The sequence below is a fragment of the Camelus bactrianus genome, chromosome 9 (genome assembly GCF_048773025.1).
Source record: "Camelus bactrianus isolate YW-2024 breed Bactrian camel chromosome 9, ASM4877302v1, whole genome shotgun sequence".
Taxonomy (NCBI): domain Eukaryota; kingdom Metazoa; phylum Chordata; class Mammalia; order Artiodactyla; family Camelidae; genus Camelus; species Camelus bactrianus.
In genome coordinates, this window is record NC_133547.1 from 5,231,224 (window position 1) to 5,257,655 (window position 26,432).

Below are 26,432 nucleotides of genomic sequence, written 5' to 3' on the forward strand. Positions count from 1 at the left end.
CTGATTTCCCTTGTGGTTTCTTCTTTGACCATTGATTGTTTAAGGGTGTGCTATTTAATGTCTACATATTTGTGAGTTTTCCAGTTTCCCTTTTGTTACTGATGTCTAGTTTCATTCCACTGTGATTGGAAGAGATGCTTTGTAAGTTTTTCAACTTGTAAAATGTATTAAGACTTGTTCTGACGCGTCTCCTCTCCTCTGTTGCAATAATCCTTTTGAACAAAGTCTCCTTACAGAAGTCTAGATTTTGTGTGTGTGTGTGTGTGTGTGTGTGTGTGTGTGTGTGTGTGTGTGTGTGACAGACTGAAGAATGAAGCCCAGCCTCCTCAGCCTGGATACAAAGCCCTTGGAGAGCAGAGCCCAGAGTTTCTAGGGGTGTGACCTCACCTTGTCTCCTTCACCCCAGGATCCAGCTACTGCACACTGACTGCTCTTGTCCAAACAGCTGCCAGGTCCTCTCCCACCTCCTTGCTTTGTACTTGATGTTACAACTACCTGGGCTGCTTTTCTTCTTCTCTGCTCAGACAACTCCTCCTTTTCCCTCAAGGTGCAGCTGGAAAAAGAGCTGAGAAGCCTTTTGTCTCTTCCCACCCCTGAGGCAGAAGTCAGAACTCTTGCCCTGGGGCCCCAGACAATGAGCGGTATCTATCTGTTCAATACCCTATGCTCATCTTTATAGGAACCTCATCACACTGTGTTTGAATAGGCTAAATATTTCTGTTCCTTCCCCAAATCCTACCCCATGAACTTGAACTCCTCTGAGGCAGGAACCATATCTTCTTCCTGTTGTTATTCTTAGCATAGTGTAAGTACACAATTTGGGAATTAAAAAAAAATTGAGGAACAAAGAAATCAAGAGCCAATATAGGAATTTCCCAAAGCTCCCCTCATGAATGCAATTCAAAGAAACAGAAATGCACTTAATTGTTGTGGAATTGACAGGAGTGAAGAAATGGTGTTTGTAGTGACTTTGAAAAGAAGAACTGGAGAAAGCTGGCCATTCTTTGAAGCATTGTGCAAGTGCAGAGGAGGAGGTTCTGACTCAGTGGTTCTCAGCCGGTGCTGGGGACTTTTTCTCTCCCACAGACATTTGGCAATGTCTGGAGACATTTTGGGTTGTCAAAACTGGGCAGGGGAAGTTACTGGCATCTCCTGGGTAGAGGCCAGAGATGTTCCTTGACGTCCTGAAATGCACAGGACACGCCCCCATGACAGAGCAGCATTCAACCTCAAATGCCCAGATATCAACAGTGCAGAGGCCGATAAACCATGCTCTAACCCATTCCACGGGAAAGTGCAGGGTAGGGGTGGCAGGAATGTAGACAGGGAAGGTAGCTTGTCTAAAGAGGGGATATTGGAGCCGGATCTCAAAGGATAAGCGTGGACTGCAAAGATGGGAAAAGGGGACAATATTACAGTGGGATGAAACCATGTGAATGAAGATTGGAAAGAAAGGACGGGGCATGAGATCTTCAGGAAGTGGCAGGCATGTGGCTGAGATGTGTGAAGGTGGTGGCTGAGAGAGGTGGGTAGAATAGATGAGGGTGAGAGTGTGAAAATTCCTGAATAACTGTCACTGCCGTTGACAGTTCATCTTGAGGGGAAGGGGCAGGCATGGAAGGATGTTCAGCTGGGGAGGGACTGAGTTGGAGCTGGTATCGCTCCTTCTGAGAATGTGGTGGTGATGGGCTGGACGAGGTGAGACTGGAGCCCAGAGGTGGAGGAGGAGGGTTTTTTGAATAGTCAGGGGGAGAGAGGTCAGGCTGGTACAGAGAAGAGGGGGAAGATTAGGGATTTGGTGACTCATGGGAATGGGCGGTGAGGGAGCAGGGAATTGACAGAGAACCTGGCTGTAAAGGTTTGAAATAAGCCTTATATTTCTTTGCTATCTGGCATATCAGCATCCTTGTCCTGTGACTACGGGAATGCCCACTGGATCAGGGTGCCACACATCTACAGCTTCAAACCTAGAGGTCATTTAGTAAGTCGAATGATTACCTCAGCAGGATTTGGCTGGCTGCATTCTGACCAGGCACCCAAAGCTGACGGTCACCAGTCTCACCAAGCCTGGCACACGGCGCCATGCTTGTGTGCATGGATTCACTGGATTCTCCAAACAACCAAATGAGTTCAGAGACGTTGTCATCCTCACTTGACAAATGAGCAAGTGGAAGTAGCAAGAGGTTAAGTGGCGAAGCAGGTGTTTGAATCCTGGCAGAATGACTTTAAGAGCTTAAATTATCATTATTATTATTATTTGAATGAAGGGAAATTCTCATAAAATTAACCATCTTAAAGCCAACAATTTAGTGGCATTTATTATGTGCACAATGTTGTGCAGCCAATGCCTCTACCTAGTTCCAAAACATTTTTCATCACCCCCAAAAAGACACTCTATACCCATTAAATAGTCACTCTCCATTCCTTCCTCCTCAAAGCCCCTGACAGCCCCTAATCTGCTTCTTGTCCCTCAGGATTACATATTTTGCATGTTTTGTACAAATGTGACCTTTTGTGTCTGATGGCTTTCATTTAGGATGTTTTTTCCGCTTTAGCGAAGGCACTGGGGATTGAACCCAGGACTTCATGCATGCTAATCACGTGCTCTACCACTGAGCTATACCCTCCCGGAGCCCCCACACCCCCACCTGCATATTTTCGAGGTTTATCCATTATGTAGCAGATCACTGCTTCAGTCCTTTCATAAATGACATGCCACTATATAGTTAGATCACATTTTGTTTCCACTCACCCCTTGTTAGACATTTGGATTTTTTTCCCACTTTTTGGCTATTTGGAAGGGGCTTACAATTTTAACAGCTGTCTTCTGCCACCTTCACTAATACAATTTAGACAGACTCTTGGCCCTGGGATTAAAACTATGATGGAGAGACGAATGAAATTTGCGGGGTTCCAGAGGAAGTTGTTCCAGAATCTTTCCTTGGATCATAGGTAAGGGTGAAGAAGGCTTCACACTGGAAGCCAGGTCTTTTTTGTTTGTTTGGGTTTTTCTTCCTTCATTCCTTCGTTCCTTCGTTTGTTTGTTTGTTTCTTTCTTTCTTTCTTCCTCCCTTCCTCCCTCCCTCCCTCTCTTTCTTTCTCTCTCTCTCTCTCTTTCTTTTTTTTCAATTGAAGTATAGTCCATTTCCAATGTTGTGCTAATTTCTGGAAGCCAGGTCTTGAGTACCAAGGGACCTGGGAGCTGGGCCTTCGGGCACTTTATACAGAGGCCAGGGGGAGCTTACAATCCCCTGGGGCAGGAGAAGATGCAGACTCATCTGATTCAGGAAGTGGTTCGGACAGTGACCTCTTAAAGGAACAGACAGAGAGGAGCCTAAATTGAGACCAGAGATGAAGAAGGGGAGGGGGTCTGTTTCACAAGATCCAGGGAGGGCCTGGCCAGAAATTGTGTCTCGGTGAGGAGTTGGAGCTAATCCAGGCACAAGGGTGAAGTGCTCTCCTCAGCCAGTTACTGAGAGTCAGGGCAAAGGACGGACATTCTCACATTCTGGATGGAGGACTGGGGGTGGGGCGGGGAGGTGATAAGAAGCAGACTTGAGGGGTGATGCAGAGTCCAGTTTGGGATGCATTAAACGAGGAGCCTGAGGTCAGTCCGGGAGAGATGGTGAGGAGGACACGGGGATTTAGAACTTAGGAGAGAGGCCTGGGCTGGAAACAAAACATGGGACGCCAGAGCGGAGCCTGGTGGCATCTTCCCTGTGAGCTTGAGTTCAGCTCATTTCAAAGATTTGCTGAGTCTATGTGCTGTGTCCAAGGCTGGGCTCTGAAAATATCAGGCTGGACACAGTACTGTCCCTGCCCTGGGGGGAGCTTATGGTTTGGTGGCAATCAGAGTTAGATATTTAACAAGGCTAATCTTTTTAACAACTTAATGTAGAATGAAATAATGCCACTGGCAGCAACATGGATGGACCGAGAGATGATCATACCAATTGAAGTAAATCTGACAGAGAAAGACAAACGTCACATGATACCACTTATATACAGAATCTAAAAAAAAAAAAAAAATGAGACAAATGAAGTTATTTACAAAACAGAAATAGATTCACAGACATAGAAAATAAACTTATGGTTAACAAAGAGGCAAGGCTAGGGGCAGGGATAAATTAGGAGTTTGAGATTAGGAGATACAAACTACTATATATAAAATAGGTAAACAACAAGGTCCTATAGTATTGCACAGGGAACTATATTTGGTATCTTATAAACCTATAATGAAAAAGAATATGAAAAAGAATGTATATATGTATACCAGAAACTAACACATGTAAATCAACTGTACTTCAATTTAAAAAACATAATGTAAATTTTATTAAAGATTTTTCATATAGAAAACGGCACAAATCACAGATTTTTACTAAACAAAAATGTTTCAAAGAGTGAATGCAATCAGAGTTAGATACTTAATGAGGATAATTTTTAAAAAACTTAACATAGGATGTAACAATGCCATTGACAGCAACATGGATGGACCTGGAGATGATCATACTAAGTGAAGTAAGTCAGACAGCCATTGATCTTAGCAATTAGTGCCCAGATCAAGAAACAGATCCTTACTGGAACCCCCAGGAGGTCCCTACTGCCCTCCTCCAGCCACTGCCCACAGAGGGTAATCTGTGTCTGCATTCCTGATACCAAAGTTGAATTTTGTCTGTTTTTGAACCTTGTATCAAGCATATCACATAGTCTGTATTCTCTGTGTCTGGGTTCTTTCACTCACATTGTTTGAAGATTCATAGATGTTGTGTGGAGTTGTTACCTCATTCTTCCATTGCGTGAATAACCTATAGTCCCTTCACCTTTCTTACTGTTTTTTTTTTTTTAATTAAAGTATAGTTGATTTACAATGTTGTGTTAGTTTCTGGTGTGCAGCATAGTGATTCAGTTATGCATATATATATGTATATATTCTTTTCCACGATGTTTTATTATAAGATACTGAGTGTAGTTCTCTGTGCTGGACAGTAGGACCTTGTTGTTAGCTGCCTTACTGCTGATGGGCATTTGGGCAGGTTCCCTTTTTCAGCCCCTGCGGCGAGTGCTGCTATGAACAGTCTTGTCTACACGTGGTGCGCATGCGTGCGTGCTTCTGCTGGGTACATGGAACGGCCGGCTCACGGGCTCAGCGTTAGCAGAGAAGGACAAACGTTTCCCCAAGAGGTTGTACCAATTCTCACTACTACCAGCAGTGTAGGGGAGTTCCAGCCGCTCCCCATTGTCACCAATACTTGATATTCTTTGTGCGTGTGTGTGTGTGTGTGTGTGTGTGTGTGTGTGGCGGGGGAGGTGATTAGATTTATTTATTTTCTGAGGAGGTCCTGGGGATTGAACCCAGGACCTTGCGCATGCTGAGCATGCGCTCTACCACTTGAACCATATCCTCACCACCCAACACTTGCTTTTCTTTAAGAAAAAAATTTTAATGTGATAAAATACCCATGACATAAAACTTGCCACTTTAATCATTTTCAACTGTACAATTCAGTGGCATTAAGCACATTCACACTGTGCAACCATCGCGACCATCCATCTCTAGAACTTTTTCATCATCCTAAACGGAAATGCTATGCCTAGTAAACATTAACTGTCCGACGACTCCCGCAGGCCCCAGCCCCTGGTAACCACTAGAGAGTACTTTTTTTTTCAATCGTGGTTAAAAAAAAGAAAGGAAAATTTATCATCTTAACAATGTTTAAGTGCACAGTACAGTAGCATTAACTATGCACATTGTTGTCCGTCAGATCTCTAGAATGTTTTTGTCTTGCAAAAATGAAACTCTCTATCTATTGAATAGCAACTTCCTATCTGTCTCTCCTCTGAGCCTAGTCTCCTCCCACCCCCATCCCCGGGTCCTTCCACCTTCCAGTTCAAAAAGTTTGATTTCTTTAAAGACCTCATGGAGGGGAGGGGAGAGCTCAGTGGTAGAGTGCGTGCCTAGCATGCACAAGGTCCTATAAATAAATAAAAACTTAATTATCCGCCCCCCACCCCCCAAAATGGGCTTCTTTAAATATCTCATAGAACTGGAATCCCGCAGCATTCGTCTTCCTGTGACTGGCTTATTTCACATAGTGCAATATCCTCAACCCTTGATTTCCTTGATAATTATTTTTACCATCTTAGCCAACGTGGTGGCTGTGCGGTGGCACCGTCATTGTGACTTTAGTCTGCATTTCCTTGACAGTTACTGAAGTTGAACCCCTTTCTGATAATAATGGGCCATTTGAGTATCTCCTTTTTTTAGGGGTGGGGTGGGGGAGATAATTAGGTTTTATTTATTTTATTCAGTTATTTAAAAATTTTTTGGGGGGGGAGTAATTAGGCTTTTATTTATTTATTTTTAGAGGAGGTGCTGGGGACTGAACCCAGGACCCTGTGCACGCTAAGCACACACTCTACTACTGAGCTACACCCTCCCCCTGACTGTCTTCTCTTTCTATTGAGTTGTCTGCCTTTTTTTTTACTGATTGTGGAAGATCTTTATATAGTCTTTTTGTTTATTTGTTTTTTGCTTTTGTTTTTTGGGTTTTTTAAGGGAGGTAATTAGGTTTATTCATTTACTTTTTTAATGCGGATACTGGGGATTGAACGCAAGACCTCAGGCATGCTAGGCATGCACTCTACCACTGAGCTATACCTTCCCTCTTTGATCTTTATTTTCTATATACTCTGGGTGCCCTTTGTTAGATATAGATCTTGGGCAATACCTTCTCCATCTAGAGAGTTGCATTTAAATTTACTCTTTAAAAATGATACATGGCTTGCTCTCCCCTGACAAGAAAAAAAAAGAAAGAAAGAAAAACAAACAATAAAATAGTACATGTTCTTAAAAGTAGTCATACAAAATAGAAGTATGCTATAGAGCCAAAAGCTGACATCTCCCTCCAATCCGAAGTAAACTTAACATATAACAAAGTGCTTAACAACACCCACGGTGCAATTTTCCCACTTAACAATGTACCTAATGAATATTATGTCCATTTTTCATAGAAGAAAACTGAGGCACAGAGAAGTGAGATGACTTGCCTGATGGAACACCCTCAGCGTTACCCGAGCCTGGATTTAAACCCGGGACTCTCTAACCGTGACCTTCAGCCTCTCCAAGTAACTTCAGGTTTCCACTTACAAGCTTTGGCTCAGAGGGCAGTCACATCTTCAAGAATCAGTGCCTGACATACATCATCCTCAGAGGTGCGTTTTCTGGGCTCCAGCCAGCTCCTGGGGGCGGGGGTGGGGGCGGGGTCGTCACTTCCTGATCTGGACCTCTGAGTACTCGGTGGTCTCCTGGTGCTGAAAGTTGTGCGACCTCCTCCCCTGGAAATCGAGGTTGGCGTAACAGAGCTCCTGGTCCTTCTCTGATGTGGCGGCAGCTGGAGCTGGGGTCCAGTGGTCTGAGGGGCTGTCTGACCAGGATTCATTTAGGTGACCCTGAATGGGAGGAGAGCAGGGCTTCAGAGGTGGTCCTTGAGGTCTGGGGAAGGGAACTTGGGGCTTGGAGGCGGGGGGCACTTATTCACTTATCCGTTTCATTTATCCGTATCACTCATTCACTCATTCATTCGTACCTTTAACACATTTTAATCATAACAGTCTGTTCTGCTTCTTATTACACATCTCACTGAATCCTTTTAACCTCCCTCTGTGGATGGTACTAATGTTATCCCCGTTTTACAGGTAGGAAAACACCCTGAGTGAGCCAGGTCAGGTGACTCCTCAGCAGACAAGATCCCTGACCTTGGAGAATGTATCAGGACAAGGAGACAGTAAGAAACCGTCAGGCCCTGCCTGGATCTGTAAGGATTCTGGTACCAATTACAACGTGGAGGAGGGATGTGGGGGAGATTTGCACACCAACAAGCATGTCTGCAACCCCAGCTGAGTGTCCTACAATTCAACTTAATTCTGACACTGTCTACCCGGAGATAGCACCAGATTTCACAGGTTAAGGGTTGGGTCCTACAACTGCCCACCCCCCAACTTCAGACGCCAATCGCAAGCCCCAGGTTGCCACCTGTGCTTCTGACACAGCAGCTGTAGATCAGAGGGTCGGTCCCACGACCCCCCTCCTCAAGTTCCGGTAATTTGCGCGAGCCACTCACAGAACTCAGAGAAACACTGTATTTACTAGATTACCTTTTATAAATGGATGTAACCCAGGGACGGCCCATGGAAGAGATGCACAGGGCAGCGTATGGGAAAAGGGTGCCGTTTCCATGCCGTCTCCAATTGCTTCACTCTCTCCAAATCTCCACTTACTCACTGACCAGGAAGCTCTCCGAACCCCATCTTTTTGGGGCTTTATGGAGGCTTCATTCCATAGGCACGGCTGATTAGATCATCGGCGATTAAACTCACCCTCCAGCTCCTCTCCCACCCCAGGAGGTTGGGTGCTGGGACTGAAAATTCCAGCCCTCCCATCACATGGTTCGTTCTCCTGGCAGCCAGTTTCCATCCTTAGGTGCTTTCTAAAAGTCACCCCATTAATATCTTACTAGACACCTTTATCATTCTCATCACAGGAAATTCCAAGGGTTCTAGGAGCCCTGTGCCAGCAATGGGGATGAAGACCAAATGTCTATTTCTTATCATAAGTTACAATATCATAGTATATAGTAAGCTCATTTTGTGGGATGGGACAGGAAGCTGGCTGGAGAACTTGGCAGGGGACAGATCCCAGAACACCAGACTGAAGGATCTGGGCTTGATTGTCTAGGCCTGTGCCGCCTAATGTGGTAGCCCTAGCCACATGCAGCTGTTGGTCATGTGAAATGTGTGAGTCAGAATGGAGATGTGCTGTGTATGAGTGTAAACTAAACGCTGGATTTCAAAAATAATTTTTTTAATTAAAAAAAATAGAGGGGAAGGCATAGCTCAGGTGGTAGAGCTCATGCTTAGCATGCACAAGGTCCTGGGTTCAATCCCCAGTATTTCCATTAATAAATAAGTAAACCTAATTACCTCCCCCCGCCCAAAAAAATCATATCAAGTTTTTTTTTTTAATTCATTAAAAAATAGAAAAAAACCCCACTGGATTTCAAAATCTTTGTATAAAGAATGAAAGAAGATTGCAAAGTATCTCATTAATAATTTGTATGTTTGTGTTGATTACTGATGGCATGATGTTGAAATGATAATATTTTGGATGTGTTGGGTTAGATAAAATATTACATTAAAATCGATCTCATGTTTCTTTCTACCGTTGTAACATGCCTAGGTTTTACATTACACGTGTGGCTCACATCAGATTTCTGCTGGATCTAGACAGCGGGGGGCAAGCACAGGGGTGACCGAGTGACAGCTGTTTGGGGAATTTCTTGCCGAGAGCTTGTTCGGGGAGGAGAGATGGAGCCAGTGACCCGAGAGAGACAGTGAGGGTTCAGCAAGGAAGGAGCCAAATGGAGATAAGCTTTGCTAAAAGGAAAATGGACAGGACTTGGTTAATTCTGGGCTCGAGGAAGTGAAGGAGAAGATGACTGGGAGGAAGAACAAATTTGGATGGGGGAGGTGGGGAACTCAAGTTTTGATGTGCTGGCTAAGCTGCTGTGGCCCATGTCTGGGTGGAGAAGTGTCCAGTCAAGACACTGGTGGGAAAGTTGCCCACATCACTCACCTGGGAGACGGGACTCAACTCAGGATGGACTCCATCCCTGCTCAGCGTCTTCTCTGTTGATTTCTTCCTGTAGATCTTCACTCTGAGGAGGGAGACCAAGGCCCTTCAGCCTGGTGGGCTCGCTGGAGGGAGCCTAGAAGGACCTGATTGCAGGCTGCCGTCCAGCTGCAGAGACCATGACCAGAATGCATGTACCGTCCTCCCGGATGCTGGCACCAGACTGCACACATGGCCAAGATGTCAGGAGGCTAAATTCCTGATGCTGTTTCAATGATCTATATACTCCTTCCTGCTTTCATCACCTCGCCAGTTTCCTCAGCTCTGGGCTTTGAGTTTTGAAGAAACTTTGAGTTCCTCCTTCCTCCCACAACCATACCACCGCCTAGGAAGCCTTCTGCTAAACCGGGGCTGCCACTCACAGGAAGAAGACGAGGCAGAGGCAGAGAGCAAGCAGGGCTGTGACACCAGCTCCCCCGATGGCCCCTGGAACCACACCTGTCCTGGGTCCTGGTCTCCCTGCAGATAAGAGACCTGGGGTGACCTCCAATCCCCTTTAGCAGGCACCTGACCATCCAGCTGTCTGAAATCCATGACCCACGTGTGCGCTCACTCTATCCAGGACTCTGTCTTTTGTCCCCAGCCTTCTATAGGACTGCAGCTTCCTGCTCCCCCAGGCCCATCCTTAGCCTGAACTCTAGTACCCGAGGACCCTGAACTCTAGTACCCCTTTGCCCAGAGTCAGACCCTTTTCTCTCCCTCTCAATGTCTTCTAGGACCCAGCCTGGCGTGTCCCCCTTCCCTGGGCCACAGCAGCTTAGCCAGCACATCAGAAAATGAGCTCCCCATCTCCCCCATCCAAATTTGTTCTTCCTGTCAGTCATCTTTTCCTTCAATTCCTCGAGCCCAGAATTAACCAGGTCCTGTCCATTTTCCTTTTAGCACAGCCCTTCATAGTCCCCAGACCTGGCAGCAGCAGGATCCTCACACTCTGTTTCCCGTGGGCATTTTGGGCCTCGCAGCTGAGCCTGAGGTTGGCGCTGAGCCCCTCACTGAGGCTCAGGGAGCTGTTGGTCCAGGGCTCAGAGGAGCTGGAGGTGACCTTGAAGGAGGCATTGCTGAGGTTCTCCTCCAGCAGCCCCTCCCCCAGCCGCCAGCGCAGGGAGCAGGGCCTCTGAGATCGAGCAGAGCAGCTGCAGTGCAGACCCTCGTCCTCCCAGGAGCAGGAGGGACCGAACAGTTGTGGGGTTTCTGTGGGGAGAGAGGGGAGGGATCAGAGAAGCCTCTCCCCTGTCTAGACCCCAGGCACCCTCCCCTCAGGTGTGTTCCAGCTCACTTTTCACAATGAGGCTCAGGGAGGCTTCCTTGGAGCCCAACAGCTGCCAAGCTCGACACACGTATTTCCCATGATCCCCCAGTTCCACCTGGGGAAGCTCCAGGACCCCAGGGTTCGAGGAATTTGAGGGGCTCAGGGTCAGGCTCCCCCGCTTCCAACTCATCATGGCAGGAGGGTTGCTATTGGCAACACAGTCCAGACGCAGAGGCTGGCCCTCCTGGACTGGAAGAGATGAACTGTTGCCCAGAGTTTCAGGTCCTGGCAAGACAGAGAGAAAGCTAATGTCTCCGTGTCTGTCTGTCTGTCTGTCTGTCAGTCTCTTCCTCAAAATGTAGATCCCTTTCTTCTCTTCCATTTCCTGATGGGCTAATAGCACACGGATCTGTAGCATTTGTCAACTTCCTCTGTGTAAAAACTTCCATCTTGGCCAGTTAGAACTAACTGAACCCAGAACTGGGAAAATCAGACGCAATTGCATAGTTGCCTCTTGCCAACTGGTGACCGCCTCTCCAGTACGCCACTGACTGCAACTTCAAAAAAGAATCACCCTTTATCAAAAGGCCATGATTAGGCTGGAAATTAATCCTTTCAACTAACACACAGCTGATTGCCTTAACATGAAAACAGCTTCTTCAAATCATTAAGAAAAAGTCCCCAAAGAAACACAAATAGTTTTTAAATGTAATGAAAGATACTCAGTCTATTCACAAAATGATAAATACAAGTTAAAATGACACTGAATTTACTCAGGGTACCAGCAAGGGTGAAAATGCTTAGCAGAGAAATGGGCAAATAGAAGGTGGGAGCTTAAATAGAACTACCTCCATGTAGCTCGATTCGGCAGTACCTACAGAAATCGCAAACATACCTTTTGATCCAGGACTTTCTTCCCTCTCGAAACTCATCTTCCAGACACACCCATTTGTCTCATTTGTCTTTGCAAAAGATTGGAAATGCCACAGTTTTCCACTAAGGGGGGACCCATTAAGTACTTTACTGTATACTTTACTTCTAATTGGGAGACCCAGTGGGGAGGGAAATAGCTCAGTGGTAGAGCACATGCTTAGCATGCACGAGGTCCTGGGTCCAGTCCCCAGTACCTCCATTTAAAACAAAACAAAACAAAACAAACCATCTAATTGGAAGACCATGGAGTCATCGTTAAGAATAGAGGTTTCCTATTAGTGATACAGGAAAGTCTCCGAGATAGACTAACTGTGAGGAAAAGGGGAGTCCAGTTTGTAGAAACGGACCGATGTGTGGACCAGCGTCACTTCCTTAGCTGTGACAAATGTGGCATGGTGATGGAAGATTTTAATGACGATGACTGCTGGGTGAGAGATCTGTGGAGCATGTCTGTACCATGTAAATATAAAATTACTCCACATGAAAAGTTAATTAAAAATAATAGTAAAGATGCAAGCCATATGTATAGTACTGTCTGCACATACGTGTGTGTTTTTAAATGTGTATGTGTAGGTTACGTTTGGAAGGATACCCAACAGTGGAGGTACACAAGATGTTGAATACTATTTTATACGTATTAAATTTTGCTAGGGACTGAACTGTGTCCCCCTCAAATTCATCTGTCGAAGCCCTAACCCCCAGTGTGATGGTATTTGCATGGGCCTTTGGGAGACGATGAGGGTTAAATGAGGCCATGATATTGGCACCTGGTGGTCTGAGGCCATCTACAAGCCAGGAGGTGAGCCATCCCCAGGAACCCTGGCAGCCAGCACCTTGATCTTGGACTTCCCAGCCTCCAGAACTGGCAAGAATAAGCTATTTTTTAAGCCATCCAGTCTGTGGTATTTTGTCATGGTGGCCTGAGCAGGCTGTGACACATTTTATGCTTACTATTTTAAACAGTAACATTAAAATAAGGGAAGAAAACTGGAAGAGAAGGTGGGGTCCAGATCCTAAGGGGAATGAAAGCAGGGCTGGGGACAAGGATAGAGCCCTGGCAGCCGGCAGAGCCACACACATCGGGCAAGGAAGAGGCCATGCGGTTCCCCAGGAGAGCAGGGTCAGCGGGAGGGGGAGGCCAGCCTGTATGCTGATGAGTGAACGAGGGGGAATTCCCTCTGCTGTCCCCACACCCGGCCTGAGCCTCGCTCCTATCTGAGTTCTGAACCGCAGCTCTGCTCTGAAGGGCAGAGACGGACCTCACTCCCACCACACTCCTGGAGAAGAGAAGTTTTGCCCTACCTGTGCTGTCTTTCTGGAGCACGCTGATGGTCAGCTTCTGGGGTGGATCTGGACAGACAGACATAATTGTTCATATTTCAGTGGCAAGAGGGTGGGCCTTGGCCCTTTTCCCCCGAGAAACATTGCAAATAGGAAGGGGGCACAGAAGTGTCTCCTCTTTCCTTCCTCCCTGGTGCCAGCTCGCAGGACCCAGCAGCCAGTAGCCCAGTCTCTCCCCTTCCCTCCCCAACACCCACTGCCCTCAGGGACCCAGTGTCCTGGCCCTGCACTCACAGGACACGTTGAGCCTGACAGTCCTCTCCACACTCACGCCAGCTCCGGGGAAGGTCACTCGACACGTGAGGTTGGCGCCATGGTCCTGGGGCCCCGGGGTGAGGGTGAGCACTGAGGAATGGGGGGTCTTGGGGTCCAAGGAAGTGAAGGCGACACCAGTCCAGGAGAAGGTCGGGGGTGTCCCCCTCTCACAGGCCCAGGGCACCGCACAGGTGATGTTCCTGGGGCGGCCAGATTCTAGGGTTCCCTGGACCTGGATGTCAGGTGTCTGTGTCAGAGCTGGAAAGGAGGGAGACACAGACACACACCCTGGAGGTGGGGACCCCAAATGTGCCCCCAAGAGCAGTCTCTGCCTCAGGCCAGCCCCGGTATCCTGTCCCCTGGGCCACCCTGGGTCCCTCCCAGGATGAGAAGAGAGTGGATCCCCTCCTTGCCCTGCGCTGGGGGCCCTCAGGACCCCTGCACGTGTCCTCCCCTTGACCCCATCCTTACCCATCACATTCACGGAGAGCTGGTCTTTTTTATAATTATATTTCATATAAGACGTTCCTTCGACCCTAAAGAAGTACGTCCCCGTGTCCCCTCTCTGTGCGTCTCTGATGTCCAGGGAGCAGTCGTTATTCCGGGGGTCTCCGAGGAGGTGGAATCGGTCCCGGGTCTCCCTCAGCACCTCACGATCTGGGTTGTTCGTGGCCACGGGAGCATCCTGGAACACGCTGGCCCCTTCCCGGAACCAGTAGCCATAAACTGGCTTAGAGCTGGCCCAGTAGCCCCAAGGCTGGAAGGAGCAGGGCACGTGGACACACAGGCCTTCCTGCACCGCCACGGACTCCTGCACTTCCAGCCGGTGTACATCATACAGAGCCAGGGACCCTGCGGGGAAACCGGGGTGAGCCCAGCCCGCGCCGCCTCCCCGCGCCGCCCGCGCCGCCCGCGCCGCCTCCCCGCGCCGCCCGCGCCGCCTCCCCGCGCCCGCTCACCTGCCCACAGCAGGGGCAGCAGCAGCCGCAGCATCTCTGGGGTGAGAATCATGGGGCCCTGGTGTCACGGGACTGAGAGGAAGCCCCAGCAGGAAGCCCAGGGCTGAAGTCAGAAAGGTGACTGACCGCAAAAGAGGAACGAGGCATCCGCTCGCTGCCGGAGCTGCGTGGACCTTGGAGAATAACCCCTTCTACTTTCCAGTTGAGGGCCGGCTGAGGGTCGCACGCAGCAAGCGCAGCCCAGTCGCCGCTCGCAGCTCCATGTCCTCCCACCGGAAAGCAGGCCGGTGAGTCCCCGCTGGGTGTGGGACTCAGCAAGGGCCGGCCGGGGACACTCCAGGCGGGAAAGATGAGGATGGGTCCCGCAGGGGCGAAGGAGGTGGTGAATAATTACTGCATGAACATGTCAAGGGCACACGAGTATCTACTCCTTTCAGGGGAGTAGAGTCCAAGGGGAGAATGTAACAGACTTTGTCTCTGTCCCTGAGAACTTCTCCGAGGCCTGAGGGGCGGAGGAACCCCAGCTCCCGTTGGTACCGTGTGTGATGCTGGCAGCACAGGCAGGGGCTTGCAGGAAGCCCGATTGCTCCATGCAGCAAGAAGGCAAGTTCCCTCATATAAATGGCCAGAGTGGATGGGACCAGGACTGGAGGGGGTCACGAGGACATGATGCTACAGGTGGGCAGGAGGCTTACTGACCGACCTGCTCACAGCCCCTTGCTCCAGGCATCCCTGGTGGTGGCTGCACACGCCAGGTCTGGGAGCCGGACACTTGGAGCAAGATGACAGCCCAGCACGATGCTGGGAGCGCTGGGCTTTGGGGGCAGGTGGGCCTGGCTCTTCTCCCCTCTGAGTCTCAGTTTTCTCATCTGTCACATGGGGAGATCACAATTTTCAACGCTCATCTGTAGGAAAATCTGATTCGAGGATGGAGGTGGGTGTTTTCTGCAGACTGGTGTGGCAGTCTCGTAGCTCAAGTGCCTGGCTCTGCCCATTCCTCAGGGGTCATTCTGAGTCCTTCCCTCAGTGAGAGCGTTGTTGTCAGCGCTTCCCTGGGGCTTCATCATCTGAGGCCTCCGACAAAGGGGCGGGGCATAGGCTCCGCAGCTTGATGGCTCTAGGCTGGAGCCTGGTTCCCTGATGCTTGCTGTGCTGCCTTAGTCAGGGGCTTAACCACTCTGTGCGGGCTCCAGTGCCTATGATCACAGAGTGTTGGGGGCTGAATCGTGTCACCCTAACCTAACCCCCAGTACCTCTAAATGTCATTGTATTTGGAGACAGGACCTTTAAAGAGGTAATTAAGGTAAAATTGTTACTGAGGCTGGTGCCCCAGGATCATACCCCTACCCCTCCCTTAAATAGAAACAAATTACTCTTATCTAAGTTTCAGGAGGAAGCTTCAAGGAGAAAAAAAACAAGAACCAGTTAGAACCAACTAGGCCCAAGATGGCAGAGGATTTGACTTCCAGTGGACCTTTGAGCCTCATTATACACTCATTGTAATGTATTAGCGTGCTAAATGACACACTCACCAGCGCCAAGACAGTTGACAGTTGCCATGACAACAACTGGAAAAGCCCACATAAGAACTGGAAAGGAAAATTGCATCAGTTCTCGGTCCAAACCACACCTCTGGCCTTGGATAACGCATGAATATTCCTCCTACTCTTTGCAATTCCCTCCTTTTACTTCCACCCTCCTACATATTTGGTGTGTCCACCCAAATTGGGTTGAGGAGTTGATTTATGGACTTGGTTCCCACTTCTCCTTTCTCTGGCCGTTGGATAAAGCCTGTACTCTCCCTCTGTCATCATCAGTTTCATTACTGGCTGTGCAAATCCGATCGGACAGCGGGTCTCGGCCTGGGCTAGGATCCTGGTGTGGGTTCAGTCAACCAGCGATCAACTAGGTAACAAAATGAGGTCACTGGGGTGAGCCTTAAGCCAATAGGGCCCACGTCTTTGTAAGAAGAATGGGTGAGGACACAGACACACACCGGAGGGAAGACACAGGGAGCAGACGGCTGTCTGCAAGCCAAGGGGATGGGCCTCAGAAGGACCAGCCCTGCAGACGGCTTTATCTCAGATCTCTAACCTCCAGAGTCCTGAGAAAATGAACTTCTGCTGTTTAAGCCGCCCAGGCGGTGGTACTTCGTAGTGGCAGGCCTAGCAAATGAACAGATGGGGTCACCTCGAAGATCTGACGTGTTCGTACAAGTGAAATGCCCAGAGCGGCCTAGAGCGGCCCACGATGGACGCAGCCCACACAGAGGCCAGCCGTCAGCCTGCAGGTTGGGGCGGATCTGAGGACGGGAGGAGAAAGGGGAAGGGAACGATGTGGTAACCTGAGGCAACCTCTGTTTCCCCTCCGCACACTGGCTCTGAACTCCGCTGGCTCTCACTCCACGGGCCACACTTCCGCTCGCCTCCCCAGGACACGTTGTGCTCCGCAGGCCTCTGCTTAGGCCGGTCCCTCTGCTGGCTGAGCTGGTCACTGCTCCTGCACCCTGGGTGCCTGCCTGTCTCCCATCTGCTGAGCAGAGTGTCCTGGAGGGCTGGGCTGTGGTGAGGTGGCAGGGGTTAGGGGGAGGGGGTAAGAGTCAAGGAACGAGGAGCCGTGGGCTCTGGGGGTCACGGGCCAGCGTGGGAGGTCCAGGTACCTGTGTCATTCCTTTAACAGTTGTGCCCTGCCCCCTCCCCTCCACATCCAGGAATGAGCCTACCTGGCTGCCTTCCTTTTCTCGGTCAGGGTTTGGGAAATGGCGGGTCTGAGTGTCTGTCCTCGGTTGGGTGTGGGGACTGAGATGCCCTGCCTCTGTACTGTGCCTACAGCCCTGGGGTCCTAAGCCAACTCTCCATCTTCTTACCAGTCTCCAGAATTCTCCTTTGATTGTTCCTTGCACCATTCACAGAGTTTTAAGCTGTCAACAGAGGGCAGCTGGAGGGAACAATGAGCCAATGCCATCTTGTCTGGACTGGAAGTCTAACCGTTCACCTTTAACGTATTCGACAGATGGGTTGACTCACATCGCACAGCCTGACATTATCATAAACAGAAGTCTGACCCAAGTGTTCCATCTGGGTGTTGGGCAGGGGGTGGGGGCACTATGCGTTTTTTCCACCACGCCAGAATCTTCCATTTGTTTCTGTAAGTGTCACTTAATGAACTGAGGCATCATGCTTTATCCCTGTCATGGTTTGGGTGCTGCTGGTATATTTGGGGCTATTTTTCTTTCAACTGATTTTTTAGGAAAATTAGAATGTTAGGCTTTTTAGGAGGAAGTTTACAAACTAGCTTCTGCTTTCCTCCACCTTCTCAACCTAGATGTACATTTTTGAGGATAAGAAGGCATTAGCCAGGTGGTGACCTGGGGCTAAGGAGAGATGCAGATTCTCCAGGACAGTGAGGAGTGCTTCCGGGAGGGCTACAGAGAGAATGGCTGGAGGGATTGATGGTTTTAGGATGTAGTGATGGAGAAGCAGACTGGATGAGATTAAGGATAACCTAGAACAGAGGTCAGAAAACTACAGCCCGGGGGCAGCCAGCTTTTGTGAATACAATTGTGTTGGGACACAGCTGTATTAATTCATGTGCAAAGTGCCTCTGGCTGCTTCTGTACTGCAGAGTTGAATAGTTGCCACAAAGACCCTGTGGCTTGAAAAGCCTAAATATTTACTATCTGGCTGTTTACCAAAAAGGTGTCTTGACCCCTGACCTATAGTGTCAACCCAAGAAGTTTGTAAATTATTCTTTTGGGTTAAGGAGACAGAGCAGTATTCTGGCTGCAGTCAGCTCTAAGCTTTAGGAAGTTCTCTAAAGGTTAATATGTGATTTTGCCTATAGCAGGGCTAGTAGGAGGCAGGCAGGATGGAAAGGGAAGATTCAGGAATGGAGAGACAAGGTGCTGGAGGTCAGGTCAAGGAAGGGATCCACGGAAGGGCTCTGAGTAAAGAGTTGACAGACATGTGGCTGATGTGGTGTCCAGGGCAGGACATACCTAACCTCTGGGTGAAATGTGAGGGCAAAAAAATGTTTCCTGCCATTTCAGAAAGCAAAGGATGCTGCCGTCAGCCACGTTAGCCTCTCCCAAACGTGAGCCCTGAGGCGAATTCAGGCTGGACAAAAACGGGACACCACTCTAGAGAGTTAAGGTGTGCATCTAAGGAACGATTTCAGTGAGCCCAGATATTTGCATCTACCCATACGTAGAAAAGCACTAGAATCAATTCCTTGAGATGTCTGATTTTTGTGATGAACAGTAATCTTTTGATCAACCACATGTTTGTGTTTTTCAGCAAAAGCTCCTGTACAGCCTGGCTCCTCCCTTACCTCTGGAGCAGTTCCTCAGAGCTAGCGGAGAGGCTGTCTCCCAGGCTGTGTCCTCAGTGAGGTCCCTGAATCAAACATAACTCACAATTTTTAGGCTGTGCTTTTTTTTTTTTTCAGTTGACAATGGTCACAACATACCAGGCCTTCTGCTGTGTGTTTCTCATACATACTTTTCTTTAATCCTCGCAGAAACCCTGTGAGGCTGGACTTCTCACACCTCCTCCACAAAGCAGGAGACCGAGGCAGGGGAGGTAAGGTGGCTCACCTGATGCCATGCCCGTAGTAAATGAAAGAGTGTGGGTCGATCCCAGGTCGCTCTGATTGCAAAGTCTAAGCTAGCGCCCACATAGCCGGAAGCTCACAAACTCTTGGAGTTGGCCCATGGGGATGTGACGTCTCCAGGAATCAACCCTTGAGTCCCCTTTCCTGCAGGGGATGTGGACGCTCTGGCCGAGGCTGATGCTCTCTCACTGGGTTCTGATCTCTGCATAGTCTGTGTAGGTGCCCCTCCTGAGGAGTCATCCCGTGAAAGGCGAGGGAGGCGTAATGCAGCTCCTGCTCCATCCTCAAGGTGGGGGCGGTCCCTGTGGAGCTCGTGGGCTCATCAAGACCCTCCACCTTGGACTCTTGCTGGAGACCCTGGGTGGAGAGCAGAGAAAGGGGTCCAATCAAGGAAGTTGTAGGGGGAGAGGGCAGAAAGGGTCCATGAAGTGAATTTGACTCTGGAACAGAACATTTATTCATTCTTCCTTTTTTTTTTTTAACCAAACATTTCTCAAGTTTGCATATATTCAGTCATCCAGCAAATAGAACACTATAGGTTGTTTTCCAGTTCCACTGAACATGCACACAGACCTATGCAGAAAATACTATTACGTTACAGAGAGAGAAACTAAACCTCAGAGAAGTTAAGTGCTTCCCGAGGTCGCATGTCTATCGATCACAAACTCCACTCCTGGACACTCTGATGCCTCCTAAGTGCCCAGCACTGGATACACAGGAGGGCGTTGAGGACAAGCTCCTCCCCGCCAAGCAGCTCTCCCACGGCAGCTGGGTGTCCTACAATTTAACTCAATTCTGACACTACCTGCCTGGAGGCAGTGTGAGGTCCCACAGGTTAAGGGCACTGTCCCATGAGACCGCCCTCTCCCTCCATGTCCAGGTTGTCACCTGTGTTTATGATCAACTGGCTATAAATCAGAGGTTCCTAGGACCTCTTCCTTGGGTTAAATGAGTTTGCTAGAGTGGCTCACAAAACGCAGAAAAAGAGTTTGCTTACTGTGTTTCGGCTTATTATAAAATGATACGATGAAGGATGCAGATGAACATCCAGATGGAAGAGATGCGTACGGCAAGGCGTGTAGGAAGGAGCAAGGAGCTTTTATGTTCTCTTTGAGTGCACCATATTCCCAGCTCCTTTGCCAACCCAGAAGCTCTCTAAACGCCATACTTTGGGGATTTTTATGGAGACTTCATCACATAGGCATGTATACTGATTAACTCCATTTCTAGCCCCTCTCCCCTTTCTGGGGAGTGGGAAGTGGGGCTGAAGATTTCAAGCTTCTAATCTCAGCTTGGTCCTTCTGATGACCAGCCTTGATCCAGGAGCCTAATTGCCTCATTAGAACAAAAGATGGTGGTCTCACCCAGGAAGTTCCATGGGATTTAGGAGTACAACCATCTTCTGCTGCAGTTATATTTCTTAGCTCTAGGTTTATTGCAACATTTCTCAGAAAAGTCTTTCCACTCCATCTCCTCATGCTCTCTCTTGAACTCACTCCAATCAAGATAACTGCCTCCATCAGGTTACCAGATCTTTTGTCAAGATCAGCTATGATAGCACGTATGGTTGTTTCTCAGACCTTATCTTACTCAGCATTTGAAACAAATGGGCTCTCTCTCCTTGAAGCTCCATCTCTCCTTGACTACCGGGACCCCCCCCCCCCACATTCTCCTGGTCATTTATTCTTCCTCAGTGGTTGTCTTGCTATTTCAACCTTATCTTCTTGACTCTAAATGATGGAGGGTCACAGACTCTGTCTGTGGACCCTTCCTCTTCTTTGTGATTTCATCTACTATCAGACTTTGGTGTAGAGGATCCCTTGAACCTCTGTGTATCCCACCCGGATTCCCCTCCTGTGCTCCAGACTCTTGCCGTCTGCTTGTCATCTACACTTGGGTGTCTCAGAGGTAGCTCAGACTCACAGTAACCAAGATAAAAGTTTGATTCCCTTCTTGCAGGTATACTCCTCCTTCAGAGACAGCAATTTTAGGAACTGGCAGTTCAATTCTTCATGTTGTTCAGGGCAACCACACTGGAGTCATCTTTGGCGTCTAAGGACATCTAAGGACATTTATAGACATTTATGGATGTCTATGGACATCTAAGGACATCTATGGACATCTTAGGACATTTATAGACATTTAAGGGTATCCAAGGACATCTAAGGACACCTGTGGTGTCATCTTGCACATCTATGGCTCCTATGAGGTAGAAGCAGGGAGCTCTGTTTGCTCACACCCCACATGTACTCTGCCACTCCATTAGCATATCCTGTTGGCTTTACCTTCAAAATGTGTCCACAACCCAACCGCTTCACATCAGAATCATCATTCTACCCTAGACTAAGTCTGTCTCATGGACTAAGCTGTGTCTGCCCCAAATTCATATGTTGAAGCTCTAACCTCCAACGTGACTGTGTCTGGAGATAGGACTTTTAAAGAGGTAAGTCATTAAGTTTAAACGATGCCATTAGAACAGGACCCCAAATGACCGACGTCCTTATGAGAAGAGGAAGAGGGATCAGGGACGCACAGCACGCAGTGAAGACCATGTGGGAACGCAGCAAGAAAGTGCCGTCTGCAAGGCACCGAGAGAGGCGTCAGGGGAGACCAGGCTTGCTGCCACCTTGACCTTGGACTTCCAGCCTCCCGAACTGTGAGCAAATTAATTTCCGTGGTTTAAGCCTCCCAGTCCGTGGTATCCTGTTATGGCAGCCCTGGCAGACTACTCCATGCTGTTCCATCCCTTGCCTGGGCTGTCTGAGCGTCTTCCTTACCTAGGCTCCTTTCTTCTACCCCATCCCGCTACAGACTTTCTCAACACAGCAGCCAGTGTGATCGCATTTAAAACGAGGGTCAGTGCATCACTCGTGAAGTATTAGAATATATATATATATATATATATATATATATACTGGTCTCTGCCCTCAGTTCCTGGTACGGAGGCCTTAAAACTCTTGTAATTTCCCAAGTGACAGGAGCACTGGGAGCATCATCTGTCTCATGTTGGTTCCTCACACAGAGATCCTAAATCCTGCGGAATTTCCTGGGTGATAGGAGTGTCTTTCATTCTAATGAGGCAACCCTAGGTTGGTTCCAAAATGGCTCTTGGATGGGACAGAGAAAGCCATGACTAGGAGCCTGGAATCCCCTATGGTCCAGAAAAGGAAGAGGGACTGGAAATTGAGTTATACATCAATCATGGAGTTAATCATGATGAAGCCTTAATAAAAGTCCCAATAGTATGGGGTTCGAGAAGGTTCTGGGATGGTGACCAGGTGGAGGTCCTGGGAGGGTGATGTGTCTGGAAGGGGAGTTGGAAACCCTGCACCCCGTCCCACATACTTTGCCCTGTGTATCTCTTCATCTGGCTTTTCATGCATTCCTGAGCTATATCCTTTCATAATAAACCGGTAATCTAATAAGTAAATGGTTTTCCTGCCTTAAAGGTCCCCCAGGTTGTTTGGCAGTGTGGAGAAGCCGTGCATTTCAGACTTGGGCATGAGGGGTTAATGGTCTCTGATGGAGGTAAGGCTGATGTGCTGGGGAGGAGGGGTGGGAGGGCTGAAGCAGGATGCAGATGAAGAGGAGATCTCAGCTCAAAGGGGGTGTTTGTATTAAACTGTATTTAGAAGAAGCACAGACATGCTCTGTCGTGTCTCAGTACAGGAAGGGGTGGGGGGGACTGGGGTGGGACAGGGGTAGGTCTCTGGTTGGGAGTCAGGGACAAGAGTAGCATCAGGGAGACAGAGGACCCAGCAGGAGAAGTATGTTTAGCGTTGTATTAACCATGTGTTTCTGAAGTTTTGACATCTGGGCTTTGCTAATTCTAGAGGGACTGCCCCTGCCAGGGCTGGTCAATGTCTAGAGAGTCTAAGGGATCTGCTTGCAAGCCTGCCCTTGATGTTGCAAACCCATCAGCCCAAAGCTCACGACCCCCGCCACTTCCTTTATCCAACTCTTACATGCTGGGCCGTCATCCTCCTGCTCTCATCACTTCAGGGTCAGGTACCAGACAGCTAGAGACAGCCCCTACACCCCAGAGCGCGCCGCAGTTATTCACAGACAACTCCAAATCTGCTTACCCATCCCCGCCTGTTCCTTTCTGCATAAACCACAATAAAATCTCTTGCTCAGGTTTCTGCCTCGCTCCCTCTGTCTCCTCACAGACCCTGGTGCTGCCCCTCATGGCCCTGTATGCTGTGGCATGCCCCCTCCTCTGGGAACTGTAACAAGCTGTCTTTTCCATGGCAATCACCTGCCTCCTGATCTGCTGGCCTCCCATACCTGAGTAGTAATAAAATCGGCATTTTCAAACAGGCAGGAAGGTGGTGGGCTCATTTCTGGACACACTGAATAGAGCAGGACTCTGGGCCACCCTGGGAGATGTGCAGGGGGGGGCTGCATGCCCGGATGCCTGTGTCACTCACCAGGGAAGCTGTCCCCACAGCAGGGTGGATGTCCTCCACACCCACTGCTGGCCTAGCTGCCTTCTTCCTGTAGGTCTTCACCCTGCTGGGAGACATCAGGGTCACTTTTTTGAGGCTGGAGTGAGGGGACTGAGGCAGGTCAAGGGTAGGGAGATCCCGGGAAATTTTATAACAAGGCTTTATGACAAGCCCCACCCCCCACCCCCCTCCCAATCCTGGATGTCTGAGACCAGGGCTGGCCTTTGCTCTGGGTCCTCACAACCCTTTGGGTTCCTCTTCTCCACCTCTGGCCCACACCCAACCCAGCTCACATGAAGAAGATGAAGCCAAGGCAGACAGCAAGCAGCATGGTGACACCGGCTCCCCCGATGGCCCCCTGAATCACTCCTGCCCTGGTCCCCGATTCCCCTGCAGACAAGAGAGACTTGGGGAGAGGATATTGGGGGAAGAGGACCAACAGGGGCTTCTCATGTCCAATCACAGCACCCCACCTGACCGCATCATCTGAGCACAGAAAGTCCAGCTCTGGCCCAACCTGGACGAGAACCCACCACTATCAATGCCCCATGGCTGGGGAGCTCTTTCCTACCTGTGCCATCCCCCAGGCAGACGCTGACTGCTGGATTCTGTGGAGCACCTAGGATGGGGAGAGTGGATTTCCTTCTTCAGTTGGGGGCATGGAGTGAAATAAGTATAGGCATCTCCCCAACCCACTCCACCCCAGAAGCCACAGATATGCAGGAGGGCCACGGCTGGTGTCCTTCAGTCGGGCCTCCAGGGCTAGAGCACCCAGCAACCCCAGCCTGGACCTCCTGGTCTGACACCCTCAGAACCCCAGCATTCTGCTTCAGCACTCACAGGTGACGATGAGCTGGATGGTCCTTTCCACGATCACCCCAGTTGTGGGGAACATCACCTGACACGTGAGGTTGGTGCCATGGTCCTGGGGCCGTGGGGTGAGGGTGAGCACTGAGGAGAGGAGGGTCCTGGGGCCCAGAGAGGTGAGGGCGGCTGACGTCCAGGAGAAGATGGGGGGTGTGCCCCGCTCACAGGCCCAGGGCACTGAGCAGGTCAGGCTCCTGGGGCGGCCAGCGTCCAGAGCCCCAGAAATGAGGATGTTGGGTGTGTGGGTCAGGGCTGCCGAGGCAAGGAGACAGGAGGATGTGGAGGAGGGTTAGACATGTGACCTCAAGAGAAACCTCAGGCTTTGGTCCAGTTCCTCCTTCTGAGCCCCCACCTGCTTTACCCCCAATGCCCTCTGAGGAGGGGCTCCCATCCCAGCTTTGCCAAGGACCCCCATGTTCTTCCCTTGTGGCTTCTCCTGGACCCCACTCCTTACCTGTCACATGCAAGGAGAGCCGGTTAAACATGTAACTCCATCTCAAACTTCCTCCTTCCACTTGAAAAAAGTATGAACCTTCGTCGCTCCTCCTGGCATCTCTGATGTCCAGGGAGCAGTCGTTATTCCGGGGGTCTCCAAGGAGGCGGAATCGGCCCCGGGTCTCCCTCAGCACCTCACGATCTGGGTTGTTCGTGGCCACAGGAGCATCCTGGAACACGCTGGCCCCTTCCCGGAACCAGTAGCCATGAACTGGACTAGAGATGGCCCAGTAGCCCCAAGGACGGATGGAGCAGGGCACGCGGACACACAGGCCTTCCTGCACCGCCACGGACTCCTGCACTTCCAGCCGGGGTACCTGAGCCAGGGACCCTGCGGGGAAACCGGGGTGAGCCCAGCCCGCGCCGCCTCCCCGCGCCCGCGCCGCCCGCGCCGCCTCCCCGCGCCCGCGCACCCGCCCACAGCAGGGGCAGCAGCAGCCGCAGCATCTCTGAGTCGGAGGGTTTCTGCGCGTCCTGTGTCTGAAAAGAGAAGGGGAAAGTGAAAGGGAGGGAGGGCCCCGGGGAGATCCACGGGAAGCCGGGAGGAGCACGAGACTCGGCCGTTCACAGAAGAGGAACTCGGGAGCCGGAGCTGGTCCCCTCTCTGCACAGAGCGAAGGACACCCCTCGGCCCAGAGACCCCGGAGACCTGCCCGGAGAGGAGCAGGCAAGGAGGAGACCCCTGCCCTGCCCCCCATCTCGGGCGCGTGCCTGCAGCGCCAGAGCCAGGACCAGGCATATGGGCTCTGTCCATCAGGCCTCTGGGCCTTGGCGAGGTCCACCCTCACCAGCGAGGGATTCAGCAGGGGCCTCTGTAGGCCTCCGAGGCATGAGACGGGGGTGGGGGTTGTCTGAGTCCTGCTGCCCTGGTCGGAGAGGGTCACACTGTTGTCCGACCTGTGGTTCTTACCCCTGCCCCTCTCCCAGGGGACATCTGACAATGTCCAGACACATCTGACTGTCACAGTTTGGGAATTGGGTGAAACTGGCATCTGGTGGGTACAGACCAGGAAATTTCTAAACATGCTGTGCTCCCTGAGCCCCCCCCCCCCCAACAAATCATGTAGCCTGAAGGTCAACACTGCTGGGATGGAGAAAGTCTGCTCCTGTGAATTTGACTATTTTAGAGACTTCATACAAGTGGAGTCATGAGGCATTTGTCTTCTGTGACTGGCTTGCTTCCCCTTAGCGTAATGCATTACAAGAAATGCTTGAGAGGTCTTTCAGTTCAAGTAAAAGGATGGTAAGGAGTAGTATAAGCAGGGAGGGTAGAGCTCAGTGCTAGAGCATGTGCTTAGCACACACAGGGTCCTGGGTTCAATCCCCGGTGCGGCCATTTAGATAAATAAATAAGTAAATAAAATAAAAATAGATATCCTAGTGGAAATAAAAAATTTATCCTCTTATCTGTCATTTCCTGATAAAGAACAATAAACTTAAAAACATGACAGCACGTGGGAGCATAAAACTCACTGGTAAAGGTAAATACAGAGACAAGTACAGATCACTGTGTCAGGGCCATGGTGGTGTGTACATCACTTTTAATTTTAGTATAAAAGTTAAAAGACAAAAGCATTAAGGATAGT

At 49.8% G+C, this 26,432-nt stretch overlaps 2 protein-coding genes and 2 long non-coding RNA genes across 6 annotated transcripts; 2 read left to right on the forward strand and 2 right to left on the reverse strand.

Annotated features, from left to right (window-relative positions):
* Positions 1-4,303: 4,303 nt before the first annotated feature.
* LOC105062689 (sialic acid-binding Ig-like lectin 13) lies at positions 4,304-14,615 on the reverse strand. 3 transcript variants are annotated; one of them, XM_074371018.1, is made up of 9 exons: positions 14,426-14,615; positions 13,938-14,318; positions 13,446-13,724; positions 13,173-13,220; positions 10,965-11,222; positions 10,595-10,879; positions 10,051-10,147; positions 9,632-9,713; positions 4,304-7,449 (listed from the first exon to the last, which is right to left on the reverse strand). In XM_074371018.1, the coding sequence occupies exons 1-9, from the start codon at positions 14,475-14,477 to the stop codon at positions 7,267-7,269; spliced, it is 1,665 nt and encodes a 554-aa protein (XP_074227119.1). In that variant the 5' UTR covers positions 14,478-14,615; the 3' UTR covers positions 4,304-7,266. The 3 variants fall into 3 exon arrangements, 1 of the variants encoding a protein (XP_074227119.1); XR_012509342.1 differs by having other exon boundaries at positions 7,393-7,449; positions 10,617-10,879; XR_012509341.1 differs by having other exon boundaries at positions 7,383-7,449; positions 9,632-10,147; positions 10,617-10,879.
* LOC141578717 (uncharacterized) lies at positions 7,071-9,838 on the forward strand. The gene is made up of 3 exons (XR_012509361.1): positions 7,071-7,212; positions 7,696-7,814; positions 9,705-9,838. It is a non-coding gene; the product is annotated as an uncharacterized LOC141578717 (long non-coding RNA).
* LOC141578718 (uncharacterized) lies at positions 14,592-23,359 on the forward strand. Its single transcript, XR_012509362.1, has 3 exons — positions 14,592-14,712; positions 18,944-19,005; positions 22,486-23,359. It is a non-coding gene; the product is annotated as an uncharacterized LOC141578718 (long non-coding RNA).
* On the reverse strand, positions 18,905-26,399 carry LOC105062690 (myeloid cell surface antigen CD33-like). Its single transcript, XM_045510766.2, is given in 8 exon segments — positions 18,905-19,260; positions 19,262-19,393; positions 23,467-23,548; positions 23,778-23,874; positions 24,056-24,103; positions 24,325-24,603; positions 24,806-25,177; positions 25,260-26,399. Coding segments are annotated over 8 exon segments (1,083 nt in total). The 5' UTR covers positions 25,294-26,399; the 3' UTR covers positions 18,905-19,221.
* Positions 26,400-26,432: the final 33 nt, after the last annotated feature.

Excerpts from the sequence above, each read along its gene's own strand:
- LOC105062689 (XM_074371018.1), bottom strand. The coding sequence starts at position 14,477 with ATGATTCTCACCCCAGAGATGCTGCGGCTGCTGCTGCCCCTGCTGTGG. Across the intron at positions 13,221-13,445 it reads TGTCAGGCTCAACGTGTCCT|ATCCACCCCAGAAGCTGACC; the intron begins GTGAGTGCAGGG and ends CTGTCTGTCCAG. Across the intron at positions 10,148-10,594 it reads GAGGATCCTGCTGCTGCCAG|GGAGACCAGGACCCAGGACA; the intron begins GTCTGGGGACTA and ends TCTTATCTGCAG.